Source organism: Eleutherodactylus coqui, chromosome 1 (assembly GCF_035609145.1).
Source record: "Eleutherodactylus coqui strain aEleCoq1 chromosome 1, aEleCoq1.hap1, whole genome shotgun sequence".
NCBI lineage: Eukaryota > Metazoa > Chordata > Amphibia > Anura > Eleutherodactylidae > Eleutherodactylus > Eleutherodactylus coqui.
Window position 1 is genome coordinate 510,520,359 of NC_089837.1, and position 22,939 is coordinate 510,543,297.

General features: G+C 46.6%; 1 protein-coding gene across 2 annotated transcripts in view; it reads left to right on the forward strand.

Moving 5' to 3' along the window:
- LOC136588417 (uncharacterized) overlaps positions 1-22,939 on the forward strand; it is a 54,016-nt gene that overhangs the window by 17,834 nt on the left and 13,243 nt on the right. For both annotated transcript variants that reach the window (XM_066587609.1, XM_066587617.1), the window contains exons 3-5: positions 1,070-1,192; positions 11,915-12,037; positions 20,722-20,853. In XM_066587609.1, the coding sequence (XP_066443706.1) occupies positions 1,070-1,192; positions 11,915-12,037; positions 20,722-20,853 (378 nt within the window). The remainder of the gene's footprint in view (positions 1-1,069; positions 1,193-11,914; positions 12,038-20,721; positions 20,854-22,939) is intronic.

The following is a 22,939-nucleotide window of genomic DNA, read 5'->3' on the forward strand; positions in this document are numbered from 1 at the left end:
TGGTGCTCGCTCATCTCTAGTCAGTGATCATTAGTTGGTTGATGATACTTTGACAGGTTACTATGACTTGTAACAGGGTGAGAGGTGTGGTCTAGAGTGAAAGGTATGTGTCACAGAGGTTATTAGCCTCTGTAATGTAGTTTGGTCCTCTTTTACTCCAGGCCAGATCTTACAACCAGTCCAGCATGCCATTAAGGGAGACAGGTGGAAGTTAGAGAGAGGTGTGTGTGCCTGGGAGATTCAGGCTGCAGTTAAACAGTGAGTTAGTTTGTGAGCAGAAAGGCGCTGTGGATGAGGCGCTGCGTGGTTCCAGCAGGACCCCTGCGGTAAGCCTGCCCTTGGACTAGAGTCTGAAGATACTGAAGGCGTAAGGACCAGCTGCGTTCTGGACATCCACAGATCTGTGCAAACCTATAGACTTGTATGGTCTCCTCAGCTGAGGATTTACTCGCTTCACCTACGGACTGTGGACGGTTAAACTTGAAAAGAGACTTTGTTGATGCCATCATTTATTATTTCTCTGGAGACCCAGTCGTCTATGTTTTCTATTAAAGATTATATGAATAAACCCAAACAAGAAGAAAAGTGACCGTTTGGTGGGCTCTTTAACCCCCGCTGTGCTACAGACTGTAATTATCATTTTATAGCTCAAAGTAAATACTGATAATGAGACCATATCAGTATCTGTCCTACAGACATGTAGGACTTATAATCTTTATCATTCTTTGTGGTTTTTCAATTTGTCCATAAAATATGTTGGCCGTCTGTGACTTTTACAGATAACTTGTTCAGAAAAAATAAATAAAATTCAGGTTGGCAACCCTGAAGTGAGATAAGCAGGAAGTCTGCATGTCCCTGACTGCCTGCCATGTATTTCCAGTCACCAGGGCCTTACAATATTTCTCTGGGCTCCTTTCAAGAGGCTTTGGTGACATATGGCAGATTTGCCAACCCTGTCATAAATCTGGGAGTTCTCCCCTTTGTCTGGGAGGCTCACGGACATTATGGGAGAGTTAACAAGCATGTTATAATCTTCACTAACTTCTATTTTGTCTTTTTTTACTTTTAGAACACTGGAGAGCCATGTTTTCGCAGTCACCAATGTAACAGCGGGTGTTGCATGCCTAGCGGCTCCATGTACAATGCAGTATGTGAACTAAAATATGACAAAACTCAGGGATGTCTCGGCCCGGTGAGTACCTGTAACCAGCTCTTGTCCTGGTTTCTCATCCACACACAGAATAAAGTGCTGTTTACACTGGCACAATCGCCTGCCTCTCAGAACCCTGGAATTAGCGCATTAATAATAAATAACCTTGATGGTGGGTTAAGGGATCTCAAAAGGGTTCTTTTTGCAGGAGAGCCTTTTTGGATCCTTAAAAGCTCCCACACAATTGTGCTTTTTTAAGGCTGCATTAACGCTGTGTTTTTTTTAACACAAATGTCAATGGGACTTTCTAATGTTAAAAACGCAACGCACAAACCTGCAATTTATTTGGAGCTGGGGAGAATGAATGAGAAAAAATAAATTCTCCCTGCACCCTCCTGATCTGACAGAGTTCAGGAGGCTGCCGGTGGTCACATCACCATCGGGGGAATGCGGAAGTAATACTCCTGCATTCTTCCCTTAGCCTCCCGGCTCGGCAATCATGTGACAGCTGAGGTCAGGTGACACCCGGCGGTCACACGATCGCTGGGCGGAATCTCTGTGCATTACATAGCGCTAATTGAGCGCTATGTAATCTGTAAAGGAGAAGGCAGAAACGGTTAAAACCCCTTTCTGCCTTCTCCTCGGGGGTCCTCGATGAGGACCAGTGCAGGAGTGTATCTGCACCTGATGTGTCTGACGATCGGGTGCAGATGCACCCTTGCACTGCAGTGTCAGGCTTCTCCCAATATCGGAGATGTGGAAGAAAATGATGATGCCGGGACAAGCGCGACATTGCTTAGCCATAGTGGTGACATCTTTTACAGAATTGACTGCCAAGGTGTACCCTGACATCTCTGACATCATAAGCGAAGACCATAAATTGGTTATGTGAGCGTGGGATTGTAACTCCCAAAAATGTCTAAGCAGCTGCTATTATTGATTAGAGATGAGCGAGCACCAAAATGCTCGGGTGCTCGTTACTCGGGACGAAAATTTCGCGATGCTCCAGGGTTCGTTCCGAATAACGAACCCCATTGAAGTCAATGGGCGACCCGAGCATTTTTGTATATCGCCGATGCTCGCTAAGGTTTCCATTTGTGAAAATCTGGGCAATTCAAGAAAGTGATGGGAACGACACAGCAACGGATAGGGCAGGCGAGGGGCTACATGTTGGGCTGCATCTCAAGTTCCCAGGTCCCACTATTAAGCCACAATAGCGGCAAGAGTGCCCCCCCCCCCCCAACAACTTTTACTTCTGAAAAGCCCTCATTAGCAATGCATACCTTAGCTAAGCACCACACTACCTCCAACAAAGCACAATCACTGCCTGCATGACACTCCGCTGCCACTTCTCCTGGGTTACATACTGCCCAACCCCCCCCCCCCCCCGCGCGCACGACCCAGTGTCCACAGCACACACCAAAGTGTCCCTGCGCAGCCTTCCGCTGCCCTCATGACACACCACCCTCATGTCTATTTATGAGTGCGTCTGCCATGAGGAGGAACCGCAGGCACACACTGCAGAGGGTTGGCACGGCTAGGCAGCGACCCTCTTTAAAAGGGGCGGTGGCGATAGCCCACAATGCTGTACAGAAGCAATGAGAAATCCAATCCTGTGCCACCTCCATCTGGAGCTGCACACGTGGGCATAGCAATGGGGAACCTATGTGCCGCACACTATTCATTCTGTCAAGGTGTCTGCATGCCCCAGTCAGACCGTGTTTTTTTATAAATAGTCACAGGCAGGTACAACTCCGCAATGGGAATTCCGTGTGCACCCACAGCATGGGTGGCTCCCTGGAACCCACCGGCGGTACATAAATATATCCCATTGCATTACCCTGCACAGCTGAGGTAATGTCATGTTTAATGCAGGTGGGCTTCGGCCCACACTGCATGCCCCAGTCAGACTGGGGTTCTTTAGAAGTGGACACATGCAGTTACAACTCCGTGTGGACCGACAGCATGGGTGGTTGTCAGGAAGCCACCGGCGGCACATAAATACATCCCATTGCATTGCCCTGCACAGCTGAGGTAACGTCAGATAAAATACAGGTGGGCTTCGGCCCACACTGCATGCCCCAGTCAGACCGGGGTTTTTAATACATAGACACAGGCAGGTACAACTCCCTAATGTGAGGTCCGTGTGGACCGACAGCATGGGTGGCTCCCTGGAACCCACTGGCGGTACAAAAATATATCCCATTGCAGTGCCCTGGACAGCAGAGCTAACGTCTGATTAAATACAAGTGGGCTTCAGCCCAAACTGCATGCCCCAGTCAGGCTCGAGTTTTTTATAAGTATACACAGGCACGTACATCTCCCTAATGGGAAATCCATGTGGACCGACAGCATGGGTGGGTCCCAGGAAGCCACCGGCGGTACATGAATATATCCCATTGCAGTGCCCAGCACAGCTGATGTAACATCAGCTTTAATGCAGGTGGGCAAAAAATTAATTGGATTACACTGTAGGTGAGGGCCCCAAAAAATTGGTGTACCAACAGTACTAATGTACCTCAGAAAAATTGCCCATGTCCAACCAAGAGGGCAGGTGAAACCCATTAATCGCTTTGGTTAATGTGGCTCAATTTGTAACTAGGCCTGGAGGCAGTCCAGTTAAAATAAAAATTGGTTCAGGTGCAAGTTTCAACGCTTTAATGAGCATTGAAACGTATAAAAATTGTTTACAAAAATTATATGACTGAGCCTTGTGGGCCTAAGAAAAATTGCCCGTTCGGCGTGATTACGTGAGGTTTCAGGAGGAGGAGCAGGAGGAGGAGGATGAATAGAATACACAGATTGATGAAGCAAAAAGGTCCCCGTTTTTGATGGTGATAGAGAACGATGCTTCCATCCGCGGGTGCAGCCTACGTATTGTTTAGGTATCGCTGCTGTCCACTGGTGGAGAAGAGACGTCTGGGGAAATCCAGGCTTTGTTCATCTTGATGAGTGTAAGCCTGTCGGCACTGTCGGTTGACAGGCAGGTACGCTTATCTGTGATGATTCCCCCTGCCGCACTAAACACCCTCTCTGACAAGACGCTAGCCGCAGGACAAGCAAGCACCTCCAGGGCATACAGAGCGAGTTCAGGCCACGTGTCCAGCTTCGACACCCAGTAGTTGTAGGGGGCAGAGGCGTCACGGAGGACGGTCGTGCAATCGGCTACGTACTCCCTCACCATCCTTTTACAGTGCTCCCGCCAACTCCGCCTTGACTGGGAAGCGGTGACACAGTCTTGCTGGGGAGCCAGAAAGCTGTCAAAGGCCTTAAAGAGTCTTCCCCTGCCTGTGCTGTACATGCTGCCTGGCCCTCGGAACTGCGCCTTCGGCCACTAGCGCTGTCGGATGGGAATTTTACCATCAGTTTGTCCGCCAGGGTCCTGTGGTATAGCATCACTCTTGAACCCCTTTCCTCTTCGGGTATGAGAGTGGAAAGGTTCTCCTTATACCGTGGGTCGAGCAGTGTGTACACCCAGTAATCCGTAGTGGCCAGAATGTGTGTAACGCAAGGGTCACAAGAAAGGCATCCTAACATGAAGTCAGCCATGTGTGCCAGGGTACCTGTACGCAAAACATGGCTGTCCTCACTAGGAAGATCACTTTCAGGATCCTCCTCCTCCTCCTCCTCAGGCCATACACGCTAAAAGGATGACAGGCAAGCAGCATGGGTACCCTCAGCAGTCGGCCAAGCTGTCTCTTTCCCCTCCTCCTCCTCCTCCTCCTCCTCAACGCGCTGAGATATAGACAGGAGGGTGCTCTGATTATGCAGCGATATACTGTCTTCCCCCGCCTCCGTTTCCGAGCGCAAAGCGTGTGCCTTTATGCTTTGCAGGGAACTTCTCAAGAGGCATAGCAGAGGAATGGTGATGCTAAGGATTGCAGCATCGCCGCTCACCATCTGGGTAGACTCCTCAAAGTTTCCAAGGACATGGCAGATGTCTGCCAACCAGGCCCACTCTTCTGTAAAGGATTGAGGAGGCTGACTCCCACTGCGCCGCCCATGTTGGAGTTGGTATTCCACTATAGCTCTACGCTGCTTATAGAGCCTGGCCAACATGTGGAGCGTAGTGTTCCACTGTGTGGGCACGTCGCACAGCAGTCGGTGCACTGGCAGATTAAACCGATGTTGCAGGGTGCGCAGGGTGGCAGCGTCCGGTTGGGACTCGCGGAAATTTGCGCAGAGCCGGCGCACCTTTCTGAGCAGGTCTGACAAGTATGGGTAGCTTTTCAGAACCACCAAATTAAAGACGTGGACCAGGCATGGCACGTGCGTGAGGCTGCCAAGCTGCAGAACCGCCACCAGGTTACGGACGTTGTCACACACGACCATGCCCGGTTGGAGGCTCAGCGGCGCAAGCCAGCGGTCGGTCTGAGCGGTCGGTCTGGGACGTGAGCGGTCCCAGGCTCTGATTCTGTCCCAGCCTCCACTAAATTCACCCAATGTGCCGTCAGGGAGATATGGTGGCCCTGCCCGCCTGTGCTTGTCCACGTGTCCGTTGTTAAATGGACCTTGGCAGTAACCGTGTTGGTGAGGGCGCGTACAATGTTGCGGGAGACGTGGTCGTGCAGGGCTGGAACGGCACATCGGGAAAAGTAGTGGCGACTGGGAACTGAGTAGCGCGGGGTCGCCCCCACCATCATACCTTTGAAAGCCTCCGTTTCCACAACCCTATACGGCAGTATCTCCAGGCTGATAAATTTGGCTATGTGCACGTTTAACGCTTGAGCGTGCGGGTGCGTGGCGGCGTGCTTGCGCTCCAACACTTGCGCTAGCGACGGCTGGACGGTGCGCTGAGAGACATTGGTGGATGGGGCCGAGGACAGCGGAGGTGAGGGTGTGGGTGCAGGCCAGGAGACGGTAGTGCCTGTGTCCTGAGAGGGGGGTTGGATCTCAGTGGCAGGTTGGGGCACAGGGGGAGAGGCAGCGGTGCAAACCGGAGGCGGTGAACGGTCTTCGTCCCACCTTGTGGGGTGCTTGGCCATCATATGTCTGCGCATGCAGGTGGTGGTGAGGCTGGTGGTGGTGGCTCCCCGGCTGATCTTGGCGCGACAAAGGCTGCACACCACTGTTCGTCGGTCGTCTGCACTCTCAGTGAAAAACTGCCAGACCTTTGAGCACCTTGGCCTCTGCAGGGTGGCATGGCGCGAGGGGGCGCTTTGGGAAACAGTTGGTGGATTATTCGGTCTGGCCCTGCCTCTACCCCTGGCCACCGCACTGCCTCTTCCAACCTGCCCTGCTGCTGCACTTGCCTCCCCCTCTGAAGACCTGTCCTCAGTAGGCATAGCAAACCAGGTGGGGTCAGTCACCTTACCTTCCTGCTGCTCTTCCTCCGAATCATCTGTGCGATCCTCCCTCGGACTTACTCCAATTACTACTACCTGAGTGAGAGACAACTGTGTCTCATCGTCATCGTCCTCCTCACCCACTAAAAGCTCTTGAGACAGTTGCCGGAAGTCCCCAGCCTCATCCCCCGGACCCCGGGAACTTTCCAAAGGTTGGGCATCGGTCACGGCAAACTCCTCCAGTGGGAGAGGATTCGGAACCATTGCTGCCCATTCTGGGCAGGGGCACCGAGAACAGTTCCTGGGAGTCTGCCTGCTCCCCAGAATGTGTCATTGTAATGGAGTGAGGAGGCTGGGAGGAAGGAGGAGCAGCAGCCAGAGGATTCAGAGTTGCAGCAGTGGACGGCGCAGAACTCTGGGTGTTCAATAGATTGCTGGATGCACTTTCTGCCATCCACGACAGGACCTGCTCACACTGCTCATTTTCTAATAAAGGTCTACCGCGTGGACCCATTAATTGTGAGATGAATGTGGGGTCGCCAGAAACGTGCCTCTCTCCTAATCCTGCAGCAGTCGGCTGCGATACACCTGGATCAGGAGCTCGGCCTGTGCCCACACCCTGACTTGGGCCCTTGCGTCCTCGCCCGTGTCCACGTCCACGTCCTCTAGGCCTACCCCTACCCCTCAGCATGGTGTATTACCAGTAGTGCAGAAACAGAACGCTGTAATTAAATGTGCCGCTTAGCACAGCAGAACCAGGAAAGAATTTTGCGCAAGCCTGCTGTAACACTTAATGTTACGTATTAATTAGGACTACTACCCCCAGCACAGACACAGTACACTGAGGACGGTCACAGGCAGCCCAAATAGAAAGTTTTTTCCCAAATGTTTTTGGAAAAGCCCACTGCCTATATAGACAGTATACGTCATTCACCTTTTTCACTGTCCCTGCCTCAGCACTACTGGCCCTATACTATGTAAAATTACTGCAGACTGTTTCCCTCTGGACAGGATGACAGCGGTGATGTAACGGGCAACGCAGAGCCAGGAAAGAATTTTGCGCAAGCCTGCTGTAACACTTAGCTGGCTGCGTATTAATTAGGACTACTACCCCCAGCAGAGACGCAGTACACTCAGGACGGTCACAGGCAGCCCAAATAGAATGTTTTTTCCCAAATTTTTTTGGAAAAGCCCACTGCCTATATAGACAGTATACGTCTTTCACCTTTTTCACTGTCCCTGCCTCAGCACTGCTGGCCCTATACTATGTAAAATTACTGCAGACTGTTTCCCTCTGGACAGGATGACAGCGGTGAGGTAACGGGCAATGCAGAGCCAGGAAAGAATTTTGCGCAAGCCTGCTGTAAACACTTAGCTGGCTGTGTATTAATTAGGACTACTACCCCCAGCACAGACGCAGTACACTGAGGACGGTCACAGGCAGCCCAAATAGAATGTTTTTTCCCAAATTTTTTTGGAAAAGCCCACTGCCTATATAGACAGTATATGTCTTTCACCTTTTTCACTGTCCCTGCCTCAGCACTACTGGCCCTATACTATGTAAAATTACTGCAGACTGAGGACGCAATGCTCTGCACGGCCGATATACAAAAAAAAACAAAAACTGTGCAACACTGCCAAAAGCAGCCTCAACAGTACTGCACACGGTCAGATGTGGCCCTAAGAAGGACCGTTGGGGTACTTGAAGACTAAAATAACTCCTAACACTCTCCCTATAGCAGCTACAGCAAGACAGCACTTTCCCTGAACTATGTCAGAATGCATCTGTGGCGAGCCGCGGGAGGGGCCGATTTATATACTCGGGTGACACCTGATCTCGCCAGCCACTCACTGCAGGGGGGTGGTATAGGGCTTGAACGTCGCAGGGGGAAGTTGTAATGCCTTCCCTGTCTTTCTATTGGCCAGAAAAGCGTGCTAACGTCTCAGAGATGAAAGTGAAAGTAACTCGAACATCGCTTGGTGCTCGTCTCTAGTAACGAGCATCTCGAACACGCTAATACTCGAACGAGTATCAAGCTCGGACGAGTACGTTCGCTCATCTCTATTAATGATCTTTTGTTTAATTCATTTGAAAGAGAAGAATTGCAATATAATCTAAAGATTCACTACTACAAATTAATGACGCAGTTAACAATCCCGTGGAATTCCTAAACTCCCATCACCCAACCCTTCTCCTCCCACATAACGTCTTTCTTAAGATTAGCGCACCAGTTAGATTACTAAGAAACCTAAACCTTCTGAAATTATATAACGGCACCAGACAGCAAATAAAAGTTCTCCACCAAAATGTTATCGAGGCCCCAGTAATCACTGAATGTGTTTACAGGGTACACTGTATTCTTACTAGGAATACCGTTACTACCCACTGAGTACCTATTTGAGTTCAAAAGACTGCAGCTCCCCCTCAAGGTCTGCTTTGCAGCGACGATCAGTAAATCGCAGGGGGAATTGTTGAAGGCAGCCACAATAGACTTGTGGTAGGACTGTCTTTCACATGGTCAGTGCTATGTAGCCTGTTCCAGAATGAGTTCAGCTAACAGTAGGTGATCCTTGCACCTGAAGGTAATACTGCGAATGTAGTTTACAAAGAGGTCCTTCAGTAATAAAGATTACTGTAGGAGCTCTCACAATGAAGATATTATGAAAATGGTGTATATAATTAAGAAACACCAAAGATATATGAAACAACGTCATCATTTTCCTCCACAGCTCCTATCTCGGGACAGGCCCAAACGTCAGACACATCAGGTGCAGATGCACTCCTGCACTGATCCTCATCAAGGACCCCCCAAGGAGAAGGCAGAAAGAGTTTTTAACCCTTTCTGCCTTCTCTTTTACACATTATATAGCGCTCAATTAGCGCTATGTAATGCAGAGAGAATGCTGAAGTAACACTTCCTAATTCCGCCTGGTGATCATGTGACCGCCACATGCCACCTGACCTCAGCTGTCACTCACAGCCAAGGTCTGGAGGCTGAAGAGAGAATGCGGAAGTATTACTTCCGTATTCCCCCGACGGTGATGTCTGTCAGAGATCCGGAGAGTGAAGGGAGAATTTATTATTTCTCATCCATTCTCCCCAGCTCCAAATAAATTGGAGCTGGGGAGAATGGATGAGAAAAAAATAAATGGATTGGAAAGGGTTAATTAATAAAGGATTAGCAGCATAATAATTCTGAAGATAGTTATGATTTGTACCATCTAGAAAGCGTAATATGAATTTCATGCAGATGAAGTCACTGGTAAAAGCTAGTATAATTATATATGTTCAGCTCTTATAAGTTATGCCTCTACCTATATGTAGTGATATGGAGTATACTGGTGTAACCTGGGTATCAAGTATATAATTATATATCTACAGCTGATATAAGTGATGCATCTTCTGTATATAGTGATGTGGACCATGCTGGTATATACTGGATATTTCCTGTATGTATGTATGTATATATATATATATATATATATATATATATATGCAGTTTGTTTTAACTGTGATTCTAAAATGTGACAAAAAACTTGAACACAGCTTCAGAGGCTATAAACAAATTTTCATGCAGTCCAGGAAATGAGTCATGTTTGGAAAGTTTATGGCAAGGGGCTAGATTATGTATGCAAATTTATTTACAGTTGTATGCAGAGTGGTTTAGGTAGGGGTACAGGTATAGGTGGGACGGGCTTGAGCTGAACTTTTGCACCCAGGACCCTGAGCCATTAGATATGCCTCTGCTGAGACTCCCACTGATTGCTAGAACAGATCAGCTAAAGGGCTCATCAGAGTGCTGTCCCTGCTATCTAGCTGAAGATAGGCTCAATACAAGGACTATGGGCTCACCTTCAGCTAACAAGAAGTGACAGTGCTTGAATAAGTGTTGCAGCTGCTTCATTTATAGCAATCAATAGAGATCTCATCATCTTCAGTCCCAGCAATAAAAACTTTTCACATGTCAAAAATGTTTATATGAAAAAAAGGTTTAGTGTGGGGTCGCCAGTAGAGCTATGTGTGATTGTTCTCAGTGAGAGAAACCAAGTAATCTTGTAGATATGATGCCTTTTAATGGCTAACAAAAATACATATCTTGCACCCTTCGTCAGACTAATAAGTGAAACTAGTTTGGATAGCACATAATTATAACATACAGATGCAGATGGGCGGAGAACACATTCATCTTGGTCTAAAATGTTCACACCCAGAAATTTAAGACTGTTTTGCACGCAAAACGTAAAACAACAGACAAACTGAGTTGAGAAGTAAATCGTAAATCAGACCACTGAGCTCAGGACAGTTTTATGATGTGTCTTATCTCTCCTTCAACCTGCACACTGAAGGAGATGCAGCACCACCTATTGGATGGCAACATTATTACAAGTCAAGTTCTGAATTTTTATGAAGTTTAAAAAAAATAAATAAAATTATGATTAGAAAGACGACATCCCTCCTTGACTTCCTTCAGACCTTTCATATTTTCCACTTATGCAAGAATCCCAGGTTGAGCTTCATTCCATTCTTAAGGGTATCAAACATGGCCCTAAATTTGTACTCCCAAATTCTTCTGTGATGCTGCGACTTGAAATTGCCCTTCAGTATAATAACTCTCATCTGCTCTATCCTGTGTCCCTGACCACAAAAATGTTTTGCACAGGTAGTTCAGTCTTTCCCTCTTTATTTGAGTGGCAATGAGATCTCATTCTGGCTCTCAGGACATTTACTGTACATGATCAGGTACACAACATTGAACGTGGAACATATCAATGTCCCGGGAATCTTATAGTCCTGCTGTGTGTTGGGGATCCGTATCCTGTTCGCAGTCAGTATATGTGAGCAGGTCTTGCAGCTCCTTACCTTACAGGGATGAGTTCCTTTTTGTGTGTCAGAGGGCAATGCACTCCTGATTATACAGTTCCTCAAATTAGAAGGTTGCCTGTAACACAGAAGGGGAGGGTCCAGGAATATGGTTGTCAGTCGGTCATCCTTATGTAGGGTATGATGGAGTTTCTTTGCAGTCTTCTTTAGTACCTCTAGCTGTGAATTGTAGGTCACTACTAGAGGTACACGTAAATTTTTTTTCTTTCACCTTGTATTGGAGTAGTTGATTTCTGGGGAGCTACCAGGATACCAAGTGTGCAAAACAGTCTCAAATTTGTGTGTGTAAACATTTATTTAGATCAAGAGGAGTATGTCCCCCCTCCCCTCTGCATCTGTATGTTATAATTATGTGCCATCCAAACTAGTTTCATTCATCAGCCTGACGAAGGGGGCGAGATATCCTCGAAAGCTTGCTGTAACATCATGTATTCTTCTTAGCCATTAAAAGGTATTATATCTACAAGATTACTTGGTTTCTCTCACTGAGAACAATCACACAAAAATGTTTATAAAACATATTTCTTTATGTAAATATAAATGTGAAACCTTAGAAATAAATTGTTAAAACTTTTCTTTCCTTTCATTTACATTTAGAAAGATGGAGATTTCTGTTATTCTAGTGACCACTGCCATAACAGGTGTTGCTTCAATGCGAACACTATCGGGAACGTTCCTGTATGTATAACAAAATCAGAAGGTGATAAATGTTTCGGTGCGGTGAGTACCTGTTACCAGCGGTTGTACTGGTTTCTCCTCTGTACATACAGCTTATAGCCTCCTTCACACAAGCTTAAAAGTATCAGATTACGCATTTTTTCCCCAATATGTATTTGGTAGTTTAATCCACTGAGGCAAATAACAAAATGATGCTCCACCTTTGAAAAACGGACTACTGATGACAAAGAAAAAAAATGTAAACAGAGACTTAAAGGGGTTGTCCCGCGCCTAAAGAGAATTTTTTTTTTTGCCCAGTCCCCCAGTACCTGTAAAAGAATACTGCTGCCAGGTGTTATTAAAAAAAAACAAAAAAAAAAAAATTCCCTTACCTGAATCCCCGTTCAGCAACTTTAAAAAATCTTCTTTCCAAGATGGCTGCTGCTGGTCTTCTCCCACGATGCACCATGGGTCTTCTCCCATGGTGCACTGTGGATGTTCTTCTGCTGTCTGAGCTCCATTGCCGATTCCAGCCACCTCATTGGCTGATCGGCACCATGTAACGGGGGTGGAGCTAAGCAATGATGCTGAGAAGGGGGAGGAGCCAGGACGCAGCTCGTGAGCAAGGACCTTCCGGAAGGGGATTCCTTTCTGCGCAAGCGCGACTGTCCTGGCGACCAGAGAAGCAGTTTGCTCGTCGCCATGGAGACGGGGATGCCAGCACCAGGAGGGGGGAAGTGTATAACGTCTGTATGGCCAATATTTAATGCACAATGTATATTACAAAGTGCATTAATATGGCCATACAGAAGTGCATAACTGCACTTGCTTCTGCGGGACAACCCTTTTAATGGAAAAGAGTCCCTTGTGCTTCTTCTGCATCTCTTGTAGATATTCACTTTACCTCAACTAGCTTCTTTTTGAAAGTTTTGTATGTAAAGAAAGGCACAGGGTGGCGCTATGCCCCAGAACAATGCCCAGGGAATGCTTGCTGGCCTATGTTCTGACTGTGGCTAATGCTCTGGCTTGGCATCTAATTTTAAAGCCATTTATTAGCCACATGTTGTAAAGGGAAGACATTTTTTGCACATCAATAGAACATCCCAGCCTTATAAGGGGAGCAATATAGAGGACTCCCCTGGTAGCTAACTCTATGGTAACTGTTCTTATTGTCTGTTCATGACCAAGTCCGCCTTTTTAAGGAACCCTCTGGACAGCAAAATAAATATTATCAGGCAGCATATCAACTGTAGAAATAAAAGCTTTTTCTATGTGGCAATGTGCAACTCTGCCATGTCATATGTGGGGAAAATGATACAAGAATTGTGGAGGAGATTTTGTAATACCTCTCTATGGAGGCAAGTGAATACTGTACATGGGGTGATTGAATGTATTGAAGTTCTAGACTATTATCCAGATTAGGCTGGGTCTACATGGCAGTGACATAAATGCAAAATTACTAAAGCAAGAGATGGATCGATTTTGCGCGATCGCGATTTTAACATTACAAGTCCCATAGACCCCTGCAGAGAAAAAAATGCTGCGAATTTCGCAGGGAAAAAAAACGCCAGTGGGTGGGCGCCCTTAGACTGAAACTTCTAAAATTAAATGGGCCTCAATAAATGTTTTTCCTTTTTGGCATTCCTTTAAGGCCTCGTTCACACGAGCGTGTACTTGTGCGCACAAAAACACGTGTCTATTACAATCATTGTTTTCCAATGGTGTGTTCACATGTCCGTGTTTTACAGGCGTGCAAATTCGCACACCTGCAAAAGATAGGACATCCACGCCATGCTGCACGTAAATATTCTCCGCGGGGACACCCCTCATCACTGAACACTGACAGCACTGTCACAGTGTTCAGTGTTAATGGCACTCCCCGCAGGGAGTAAAGAAACCCCTTCCACAGCTGTCACAACTATGACAGCTGTGGCAAAGGAACGAGATGTTCTCCCATTGCTTTCAATGGGGCCGCCGCTGCTGTCGGCGGCCACATTAAAAGCAATAGGATGCAGGCAACCCCTGAAGTGATTGTCTGGGAAGGGCTTGAATTATAAGCCCTTCCCTAAAAAATCATCCCTAGATTGTGTAAAAAAAAAATAAATAAATAAATAAATAAATAAATAAAAAAATAAAAAAATATATACATACACACTCACCTTTCCGCCACTGTCGGAGCTAGGCGCATCTTGCTGCTTGGCTCGCTGGCACTGTACTGAAGCTGTTTCAGCAGGGGGGATTTAAAATCCCTACTTCCTGAAAGGGCTGTGTCTGATTGACTGAGCGCTCGGCCAATTACAGGCAGCGCTCAGCCACTCATTGAATAACAGCTAAATGCTGCCTGTGATTGGTCACAGCGCTCAGCCAATCCCAGGCAGCGCTCAGCTATTCATTAAATTCAATGAATGGCTGAGCGCTGCCTGTGACTGGCTGAGTCCTCAGCCAATCAGACACAGCCCTTTCAGGAGGTGGGGATTTTAAATCCCTGCTGCTGAAAGAGCTTCAATACAGTGCCACACGCCCTGAGCCACGACAGTGGTGGAGAGGTGAGTATATATTTTTTTAACTTTTTACACAAGCTAGGGATGATTTACAGGGAAGGGCTAATACTTAAAGCCCTTCCCCAAAAATCACTGCAGGGGTTGCCGGCATCCCATTGCTTTCAATGGGGTCGCCGGCATCAGTGGTTGCCCCATTGAAAGCAATGGGCACACAGCTTCGTTTACGCGCTATATTTTCACATTCATGCAGTGCTGTTTTGTACGCACATACGCGCTTGCAAAACAATGCTCGTGTGAACAAGGCCTAAGTTAGTGGGCTTCAGAAATGCAATTTTCATACTAACTCTTTCTTATAAATTCTGTTTGTTCTCAGGTAAGTGCTCATTGGCATCTGTCATACTATATCAGTACGCTTCAATAAGTATGAGAAATTAACTGTACGCATTATAAGACTCATGGCTTTTTTTAGGGTGTAGGCCCTGTCTTACTGTCACCTTTTTTCTTATCACATCTTAGATTACTTATATTATACTAGTAATTATTAGGAAAATACAGTACCAGTGTTTCTGCTGGTGCAATGCACCACACAGCTCTGCTACATGCATGTCACACACAGCTCTGTTACTTTGCTTTCACATATTAGCTGCACGTGATTTACGAACTTCAGTAGGTGGCCGAGGTGAAATTGTGGCTTGTCGCTGTATCATGTAAGCTGCATTAGCTTCACGGTGGTGTTGACCCCTCTGTGGTGAATGTTTGCACAACAGCGATGGTTTGTTTCAACATCGCACAACGGTTGATGATTAGATGAAGGTTGGACTGGTGTTGGCAGCATTAGCACTTGAGATAACATGATATCCCATTCAGGAGATGTGAAGATAGTGGGGAAGGATGATGCTTCAATGTTGTTGGTCAATATGCACTGCCAGCTATGTATGTGGACATTTGTGAGATGTAATTTATTATAATCTCCACACAGGTGTCAAGATGTCTGCTATATTCATAGCAACTGAGGCCGCAGGTGCAGCGTCCCATAGGGAGACCCCAGAAACCTAACATACGTGGGGAGCTGGGAGGGTAAAGTGATGGTTTGTCACGGCTGCACTTACCAAACTCCTTTCCCAGAGAAACACATGCAGCCAAGGCCAGAGTATCACTGCAGGCCACAGGCACACCCCTAGGATAGGGAAGGCCCTCTAACAGGATGACAGGGGTTGTAGTGGTCACGGGTGACGCCACTGTTCCTACACACCAGAATGAACTTCAACAGATAATAATTACATACAGAGACCGTCTTTGAGTACCACGGGTCCCTAGGAACGGTTAGGGCCCGGCATAAACTTTTACCTGAAAACTTGAACAGATTATACAAGGCGGTTCAATCAGAGATTTTACAGTGCAGGCAAATGACTTTCAAACGTAGTAAAGACTATTTTCTTGCAGTACCGCCCGCCTTGGAGACACGTGGGTGTGACAGTAAAGGGTGTACCTCTACGCTGTAATCCTGGCTCTGGACAGCAGCATAGGAAAAATTAGACAGTCAAAGCCTTGATTAGTACCTCTGCACTGGCTTTGTCAAAAGTAGTATTTACTTACAATTGCTTTCTCACTACTGGGGCTCACTCCACTCCCATCCAGAATTCAGACATTACAGAATATCTCTCCTCCGTTTCCATCTTTATCACAAGGAAGCTGAAGGTGCCTCCATGTGGCTCTGTGCTTTAGGCTCTATCAGCAGACAAGATGGAGCTCCTTTCCTGCTTTCATTCACTCCTATTTATACCCTCTGTCATACCACGTGACATGGCAGACTGGATACATTTACATACAGTCTATGATTTTATTAACATTAACCTCTCAAGCGCTGCAGCTGTGCTGGAAATGACAAGACAGTTTTGCACAGTGCATCAACATAAGATAAACATGTATGACATTTATGAAGGGGACCAGGTTTGTGGGAGATGTAGTCTGTCCATAATTCTTCATTCACTGCAGAAGCAGGATAAAGGACCTGCGATAGCGTCACCGACATGTGATCAGGGTACGAAGTTAAGAGCCGGTAACTAACATCACAGGTGCTGTCAGGCTTTGCATGTAACTCCCATGTCACACACACAGTAATTGGATGGACAAGTGATTGTTAGTAGTTTGATAAGATCTATTCCTATTGTAATACACTAATGGTGAGAATTACCTTGATGTCCCTCCCTCTCTTTATTTCCCTCTCGTGGACACAATGCCACATTTGACTAATTGTATTGGGGCTCTGCCCTTTGTCTTTTATCTGATACTCTGATGATCATGGGGTATGAAGTGTTGTGACTTGTGAGGGATAGCAGTAATCCTCAGAGTTTCATCCCACAGTGACAGGAATATATTTACAAACGAGTATTACCCTTTTACACAAGCCAATTTTCATTTGAACGAGCACCGAGTAAGTGAAATCATTGTATAGACAGGCAGATCGTCATTGAGAATTGACTTCTCGTTCACTGCTTCACTTCTCATTCAGTGAAACACTGAGCTGTGAGTGTTTAAACACAACGAGAAGTGAATGAGCCGCCGCCGATTTTTATGCAGGCTGAAAGTGAATGACTGATGAGAAGTGTACAATTCTCGTTAGTCATTCAGTCGCTAGCTTGCATTTAGATAACATTAATGACTCCTTTTTCTTCATTTGAGTAAATTTTGAGCAAAAATTGTTATGTATAAATAGGCAATTACACTATTTGATCTGGACTTTTATCCTAATTTCTTCTCTACCTAATGGCAGGATTGTGCCTATCATTTATGTCTTTGGGTGCAATGAGAGGAGATGGGTGGGGGCGGGGCTAAGTTATGTGGAATTAGCTCTGCCCCATCCCGCCTTTCCTCATTGAAAATAGTGCAGGGGGGTGGAGATGAGGCAGAGAGGGGGCGGGAGCTCAGAGCACTGCTCCTGGCTCTTCCAGCCTCCTCCCCCTGCAGAGAGAGACGCCGTATATCAGCTGGGCGTGAAATATACGGTCTTCTGAATGCACCCAAACACAGTAGAGCATACACAGGCACACGTTTTTACTTCTTCCTTAGTTATCTAATTTCCAATATCTAAGTGTCTGATATTATGAACTGCATCTTCTATGTGGCAGAGAATATATCTAAGCCTCTCCTTATTGCTAGCACGCTCCACCCTTTGGGATTGAAGTCTGTGCTGTACAATGTTCTGATGAGTTTCATGGCTGAGCATGCGCCGGCATCATAGATTTATTGGTCTATTACTGGCATAGGTAATCAGCTGATTGCACCTTCTACACGTCAGTTTAACACGTCCTCCAATAACAATGTGATTTAGACGTGGAATACAAGGATTGGAAGTTTAAAATGTTTGGTTACTCCCTTCTGACTAAAAAAGGTTGTCTATTCACGGGTCTCTTGATTGTAGCCCAGGTATGTTTTCCCTGAGGATGCTGCGTTAGACCTCTTTCCCACGAGCATATATTGGCCATCCGTTTCCAAGGCTGGCCGATATAAGCTGTGATCTTGCGCAGTGCACTGGATGAACTAATGAGAGCCCTTGCTTCCAGGAGGTGGAATTTTTGAATCCCGCAACAGGAAGTTATCTTCTGTGGGCAAACAAGGACTGCAGGACACCCAGCGGAGCTCTGGAGATCAGTGGGAGGACCAGGACTGAGCCTTTTAGGTAAGTATTCTTTTTTTTCAGGGAATTCAGCTAGGGGTTATTTTTGGGGTAGAGCTTAACCTTCTTGTGATAAAATTGTGCTAGTTTATTGCTCGGTTTTATCGCTGGCAGCAACGAAGTGATGCATGATTTTTCACAAGAAAAATGCATTCGTGAAGCTACAAAATTGTGGGAACACAACCGCGATATTGCCGCGATTTTGTAGTGTTGATATCGCTGCCCCCCTTGTGAAAAAGGCCTATTGTCTGTGTTATATAGCAGCCAGATGATCCGGAAATTGTATCTGTTTGTGTATACTCTGACGAATGACAACAGTGTGAAGATTGTGTTGCAAGTTCTGTTGGTTTGCCACAAAAAAGGACGGATTTGTTAAGTTTGTAGCAAACTTCGGGCCTGGATGTAGTTTACTGGTGTGCGACCATCTATCTGGTGGAGGGAAGATAACGATCTGATGTGATAACAATCCCCAAGTTGTCACACACTATATGGAGACGAAATAATCCCCCATGTAGAATAGCAAAAAAATATTTGAATTATATGAACAGAACAATAGCCGTAGTCTGTGTGTGTGTGTTTTTTTTTCATTAGAACCATCCACCAATGCAGCACCAGCATCTCTCATCAGAGTCCTGTAACTGATTTCTTATATTTTAAAGCATACAAATCTGAATATAAACTTCTTTCCCTTCCCCGACCCCGTCCACCTGCAGCCACAGATAGAGAGGAGGAACAGCTGGAGGGAAGCATTACTCCACAACCAACATACATTTATCCTCCAATCACCTCCATTTACAAATATACACTGAATGGCCACCCCATTAAAGAATCCCATCTAGTAACACATTGGACCTTTTTGGCCTTGAGAACTGCAATAATTTGTCACAGCGTTGATTCCTCTTGGTGATCAAACAGTTCTGTAGGATATTGGTGTAGTGGATCAAAGTTAGTGGGGCCCCTGCGTAATGTTATATGTTTGCCTCGTGCTAATTGTATTGTCAGTGTCTTACAGGTAGTATGCATTTGTGATGTGTATTGCACCTCTATGGCACTGAAAGGGTTAACTCCTGGGTTATGTCTGCGAAATGTATCTTGTTGTGTGTCACGTGACTATGTTTTATATATGTGTTTGCAAAGAGAGTCCGGAGTTGGAGTCTAAGTCTGCAAGTTAGCAAGAGAGTCTGTCCGTGAGGAGTGCAAGTTAGTCAGTCAGTTAGTGAGTAAGAGAAACTGTGCCTCGTCTCGTGTAGGAGGGGATGGAGGAGGCCGAGTGATGCTGTACTGCTCACCCTGGGCCTAGCTCTCCCACAGATTCTCCATATCGCTGCTAACGATACGTAGAGAGAGAAAGAGAACGAAAGCACCTGAAGTGTGAAAGTTGACCGGTAGAGAGTAGGAGAGAAAGAAAGTCGCCAGGCGTGGGATCACACAGATAACTGAGACTGTGGATTGCCCAGATTACCCCGAGAGAGCTTCCCTGTCACACCGCCATCAAGAAGTGTAATGTGTGCTGAACCACTGTTATCTTGTTCAAGTTAAGTAATCGAGCTCTACCGACCGTTCCCGATTTTGTTCAGAAAGTTATCCCTGTGTGTGGACAATTTATTACACCTACAGGATTCACAGCTGAGGATGGAACGGTGGCATCAGGAGTGACAACGAACTTCAAGGTAACTGTTAGATAGTTACCCTTTCCCTGTGACCTCTCCAGCTGTAACTTGGACGGTTTCCGAGCTAACCCCTGGAGAGGAAATGGTAGAGCCACCGTGACAGAAATCCTTATCTTCCCTGCCATCTCCTCAGCTGTGGGCCCACTTCTCGGACGGACGCTGCACTGGGCCATTTAGGCAGGAGACCTCAAAGCTTCCATAAATTAGATAGAGGTACTGACATGCTCTTGCTTATCTCATGCCAGGCTTTCAATGCAGTTCTGTAAAAAAGAGCTTATAATAGATTTAGACCTGCTAGTAGCCTTCATGAAAAAGCGTGTATGTGGACACTAATGGATTAAAGCATTTTTGAATGCTAATTAAAATACATCCGGATGGCGTTTTCATAAAGCTCTCACCGCTTACGGTTTTTCAACACAACTGCTATAAAAGAAGGGCCAAAAGAACACTTGAAATACCGACAAATATTCTGTGTGAATGAGGGCTAAGACTGCGTTCAGACAAATGCGTAAAAATCTAGGGCTCATCTCGCAGATGATGGCACACAGATGCAGGTCCATGTGCTGTGTGAGCGGCGGGTAGTGGACATTACATATCTTGCTCACCCATGACACGGACCAGAACAGGACTCGGTCCATGTGAAATAGCGCTCATGTGAATAGCTTAATTGGCAAATATGTGTCCCGAGTGCCGTGAAGTACAGATGGGGAAATATGACCATCTGAATTGCCCCTAATATTTACGCAGCAGCACCCGTGTAAATGAAATGGAATACACAAATAAAGATCGGGCCAAATATGCATTCATGCCGAATGATAAAATGTATTCAGTGGTGTGAAGGAGGCCTTATACAGAGAATTAAAATTCACTGAATATTTATTTCCTCTCTTTTACATTTAGGACAATGGAGATTACTGTGCTCTAAATACAGAATGTAACAGCGGGTGTTGCCAACTCTATTCCAACCCTCGCGTTTACAAGAGTGGTATATGTAAACCGAAAGTAGCGGAAAATGAGGAATGTAACCTTGTTGTGAGTATCTATAAGCAACTGCTGTACTGGCTTCTCCCTAAGGGCGGCCCACACGGGCATACGGTATGTATGTGCACACTATGCGGAAAACAGAATTCACAGATTTAGGGTGCATTCAGACGACCGTATATCGGCTGGGTTTTCACGCCAAGCCGATATATGATGTCCTTGTCTGCAGGGGGGGAAGGATGGCAGAGCCAGGAGCAGGAACTGAGCTCCCGCCCCCTTTCTGCCTCCTCTCCACCCCCTCCCCGCCCCTCTTCACTATTTGTAATGAAAGGAGGCGGGGCGGGGCTAAGTTCCGAGAATAGTGCAGGTGGGTGGAGAGGAGGCAGAGAGAGGGCGGGAGCTTAGAGCACTGCTCCCGACTCTTCCAGCCTCCTCCCCCTGCAGAGAGGGACACAGCATATCGGCTGGGCGTGAAAACCCAGCTGATATATGGTCGTCTGAATGCACCCTTAAATGGATTCATTTTAATTCTTTTTTTTTTTTTTTTTTGCGCACTCATTTATCGTGCACACAAAAAATATAGGCCATGCTCATTTGTACACAAGAGGTCCTCATAGAAGTCCATTAAAGGTACGCAACGCGTACATGGATGCATAGTTCTGTAAAAAAAAGAACACCACTGGAACTCCATAGACTAAATAGCCATTTAAGTCCGGGTGTGTTTGTCTGATGTTTGCAGATGAACATGCCCTGCCTGTGTAAAAGGTACCATAAAATGCGCTGATATGTGTGCAAAAAAGACTTGTTTGTAGCGTGAATATATTGCACTGAGTCTTATGTAAAAACGTATATGACGCGGGCAACATGTCACATCCAAATCACATTCGTGGCATTGTTTGCAATCATATTCACCACAACAGGCGGTAGAGTATGAATATGGAATAAAATTTGGTAGTTGTTAGTAGACTTGAGCATCTAGGGCTACGTCTACTCAGTATGTATATGTGTATATGTATATGTGCGTGTTATATATTAATATACACACACACATATATATATATTAGTATACACACATATATACAATATATATATTGTAGTAGTGCAGTACACAGGAGGGCCTATAGAGGGCCAGAGACAGGACCTCTATTGCAAGGGTTAACCAAGGGGTGGAGCAGGAACAAGATAAAAAGCCAGTTCCTACCAAGGAAAGACAGAGACTGTCTGGCTGAGGGCCAGGTAGACAGTTCAGTGGAGCTGCAGGGCTGTTAGCTAGAGATGAGCGAACACGTTCGGCTCCGCCCCTTTTCCGCCCGAACACCGAACTTTGCGAACACTTCAGTGTTCGGGCGAAAAAGTTCGGGGGCCGCCGTGGCAGCGCGGGGGGGTGCGGCGGGGAGTGGGGGGGAGAGGGAGAGAGAGAGGGCTCCCCCCTGTTCCCCGCTACTGCCGCCCGCGCCGCCGCGCATCTCCCCGCCCCCCGGCGGCACCCGGACACTTACGCGCGAACACTGCAGTGTTCGGCAAAGCCGGTGTCCGGGTGCGGATGTGTCCGTAACGGACATGTTCGCTCATCTCTACTGTTAGCCAGACTGTGTGGCTGAATAGGCAAGAGGTGGACAGGGAGACACCCCTCACCTCAAAACCTAGCAGAGGTGGGCTTATATGGACTGTTATTTATGAAGATGGACCCTGGCAGCCTGTGTGACAGGCTGGACAAGGAGAAGCCCTGCTGTGCGCTGCATCGGTTTACGTGCTCTGGAACTCTTGACTATTGCCTGTTTACCGGTGAATATGAGGAGGCAGAGAGGGGGCGGGAGCTCGGAGCACTGCTCCCGGCTCTTCCAGTCTCCCCCCCTCCCCCTGCAGAGAGAGACGCCGTATATCGGCCGGCGTGAATACCCGGATGATACGTGGTCGTCTGAATGCACCCTTATACATATGCGGATGCAACCATTAGTGGTCACAGCTGCTCACATGTCAGCTTTACTAAATACTTGCATTACCCACCATATACAAATCCTGCAGCATCTTATCTTGGAACTCTACTAGAGTTAAGCGAGCGCACTTGTCCGAGCTTGATGTTCGTTCGAGCATTATTGTGTTCGAGATGCTCGTTACTCGAGACGAGCACCACGCG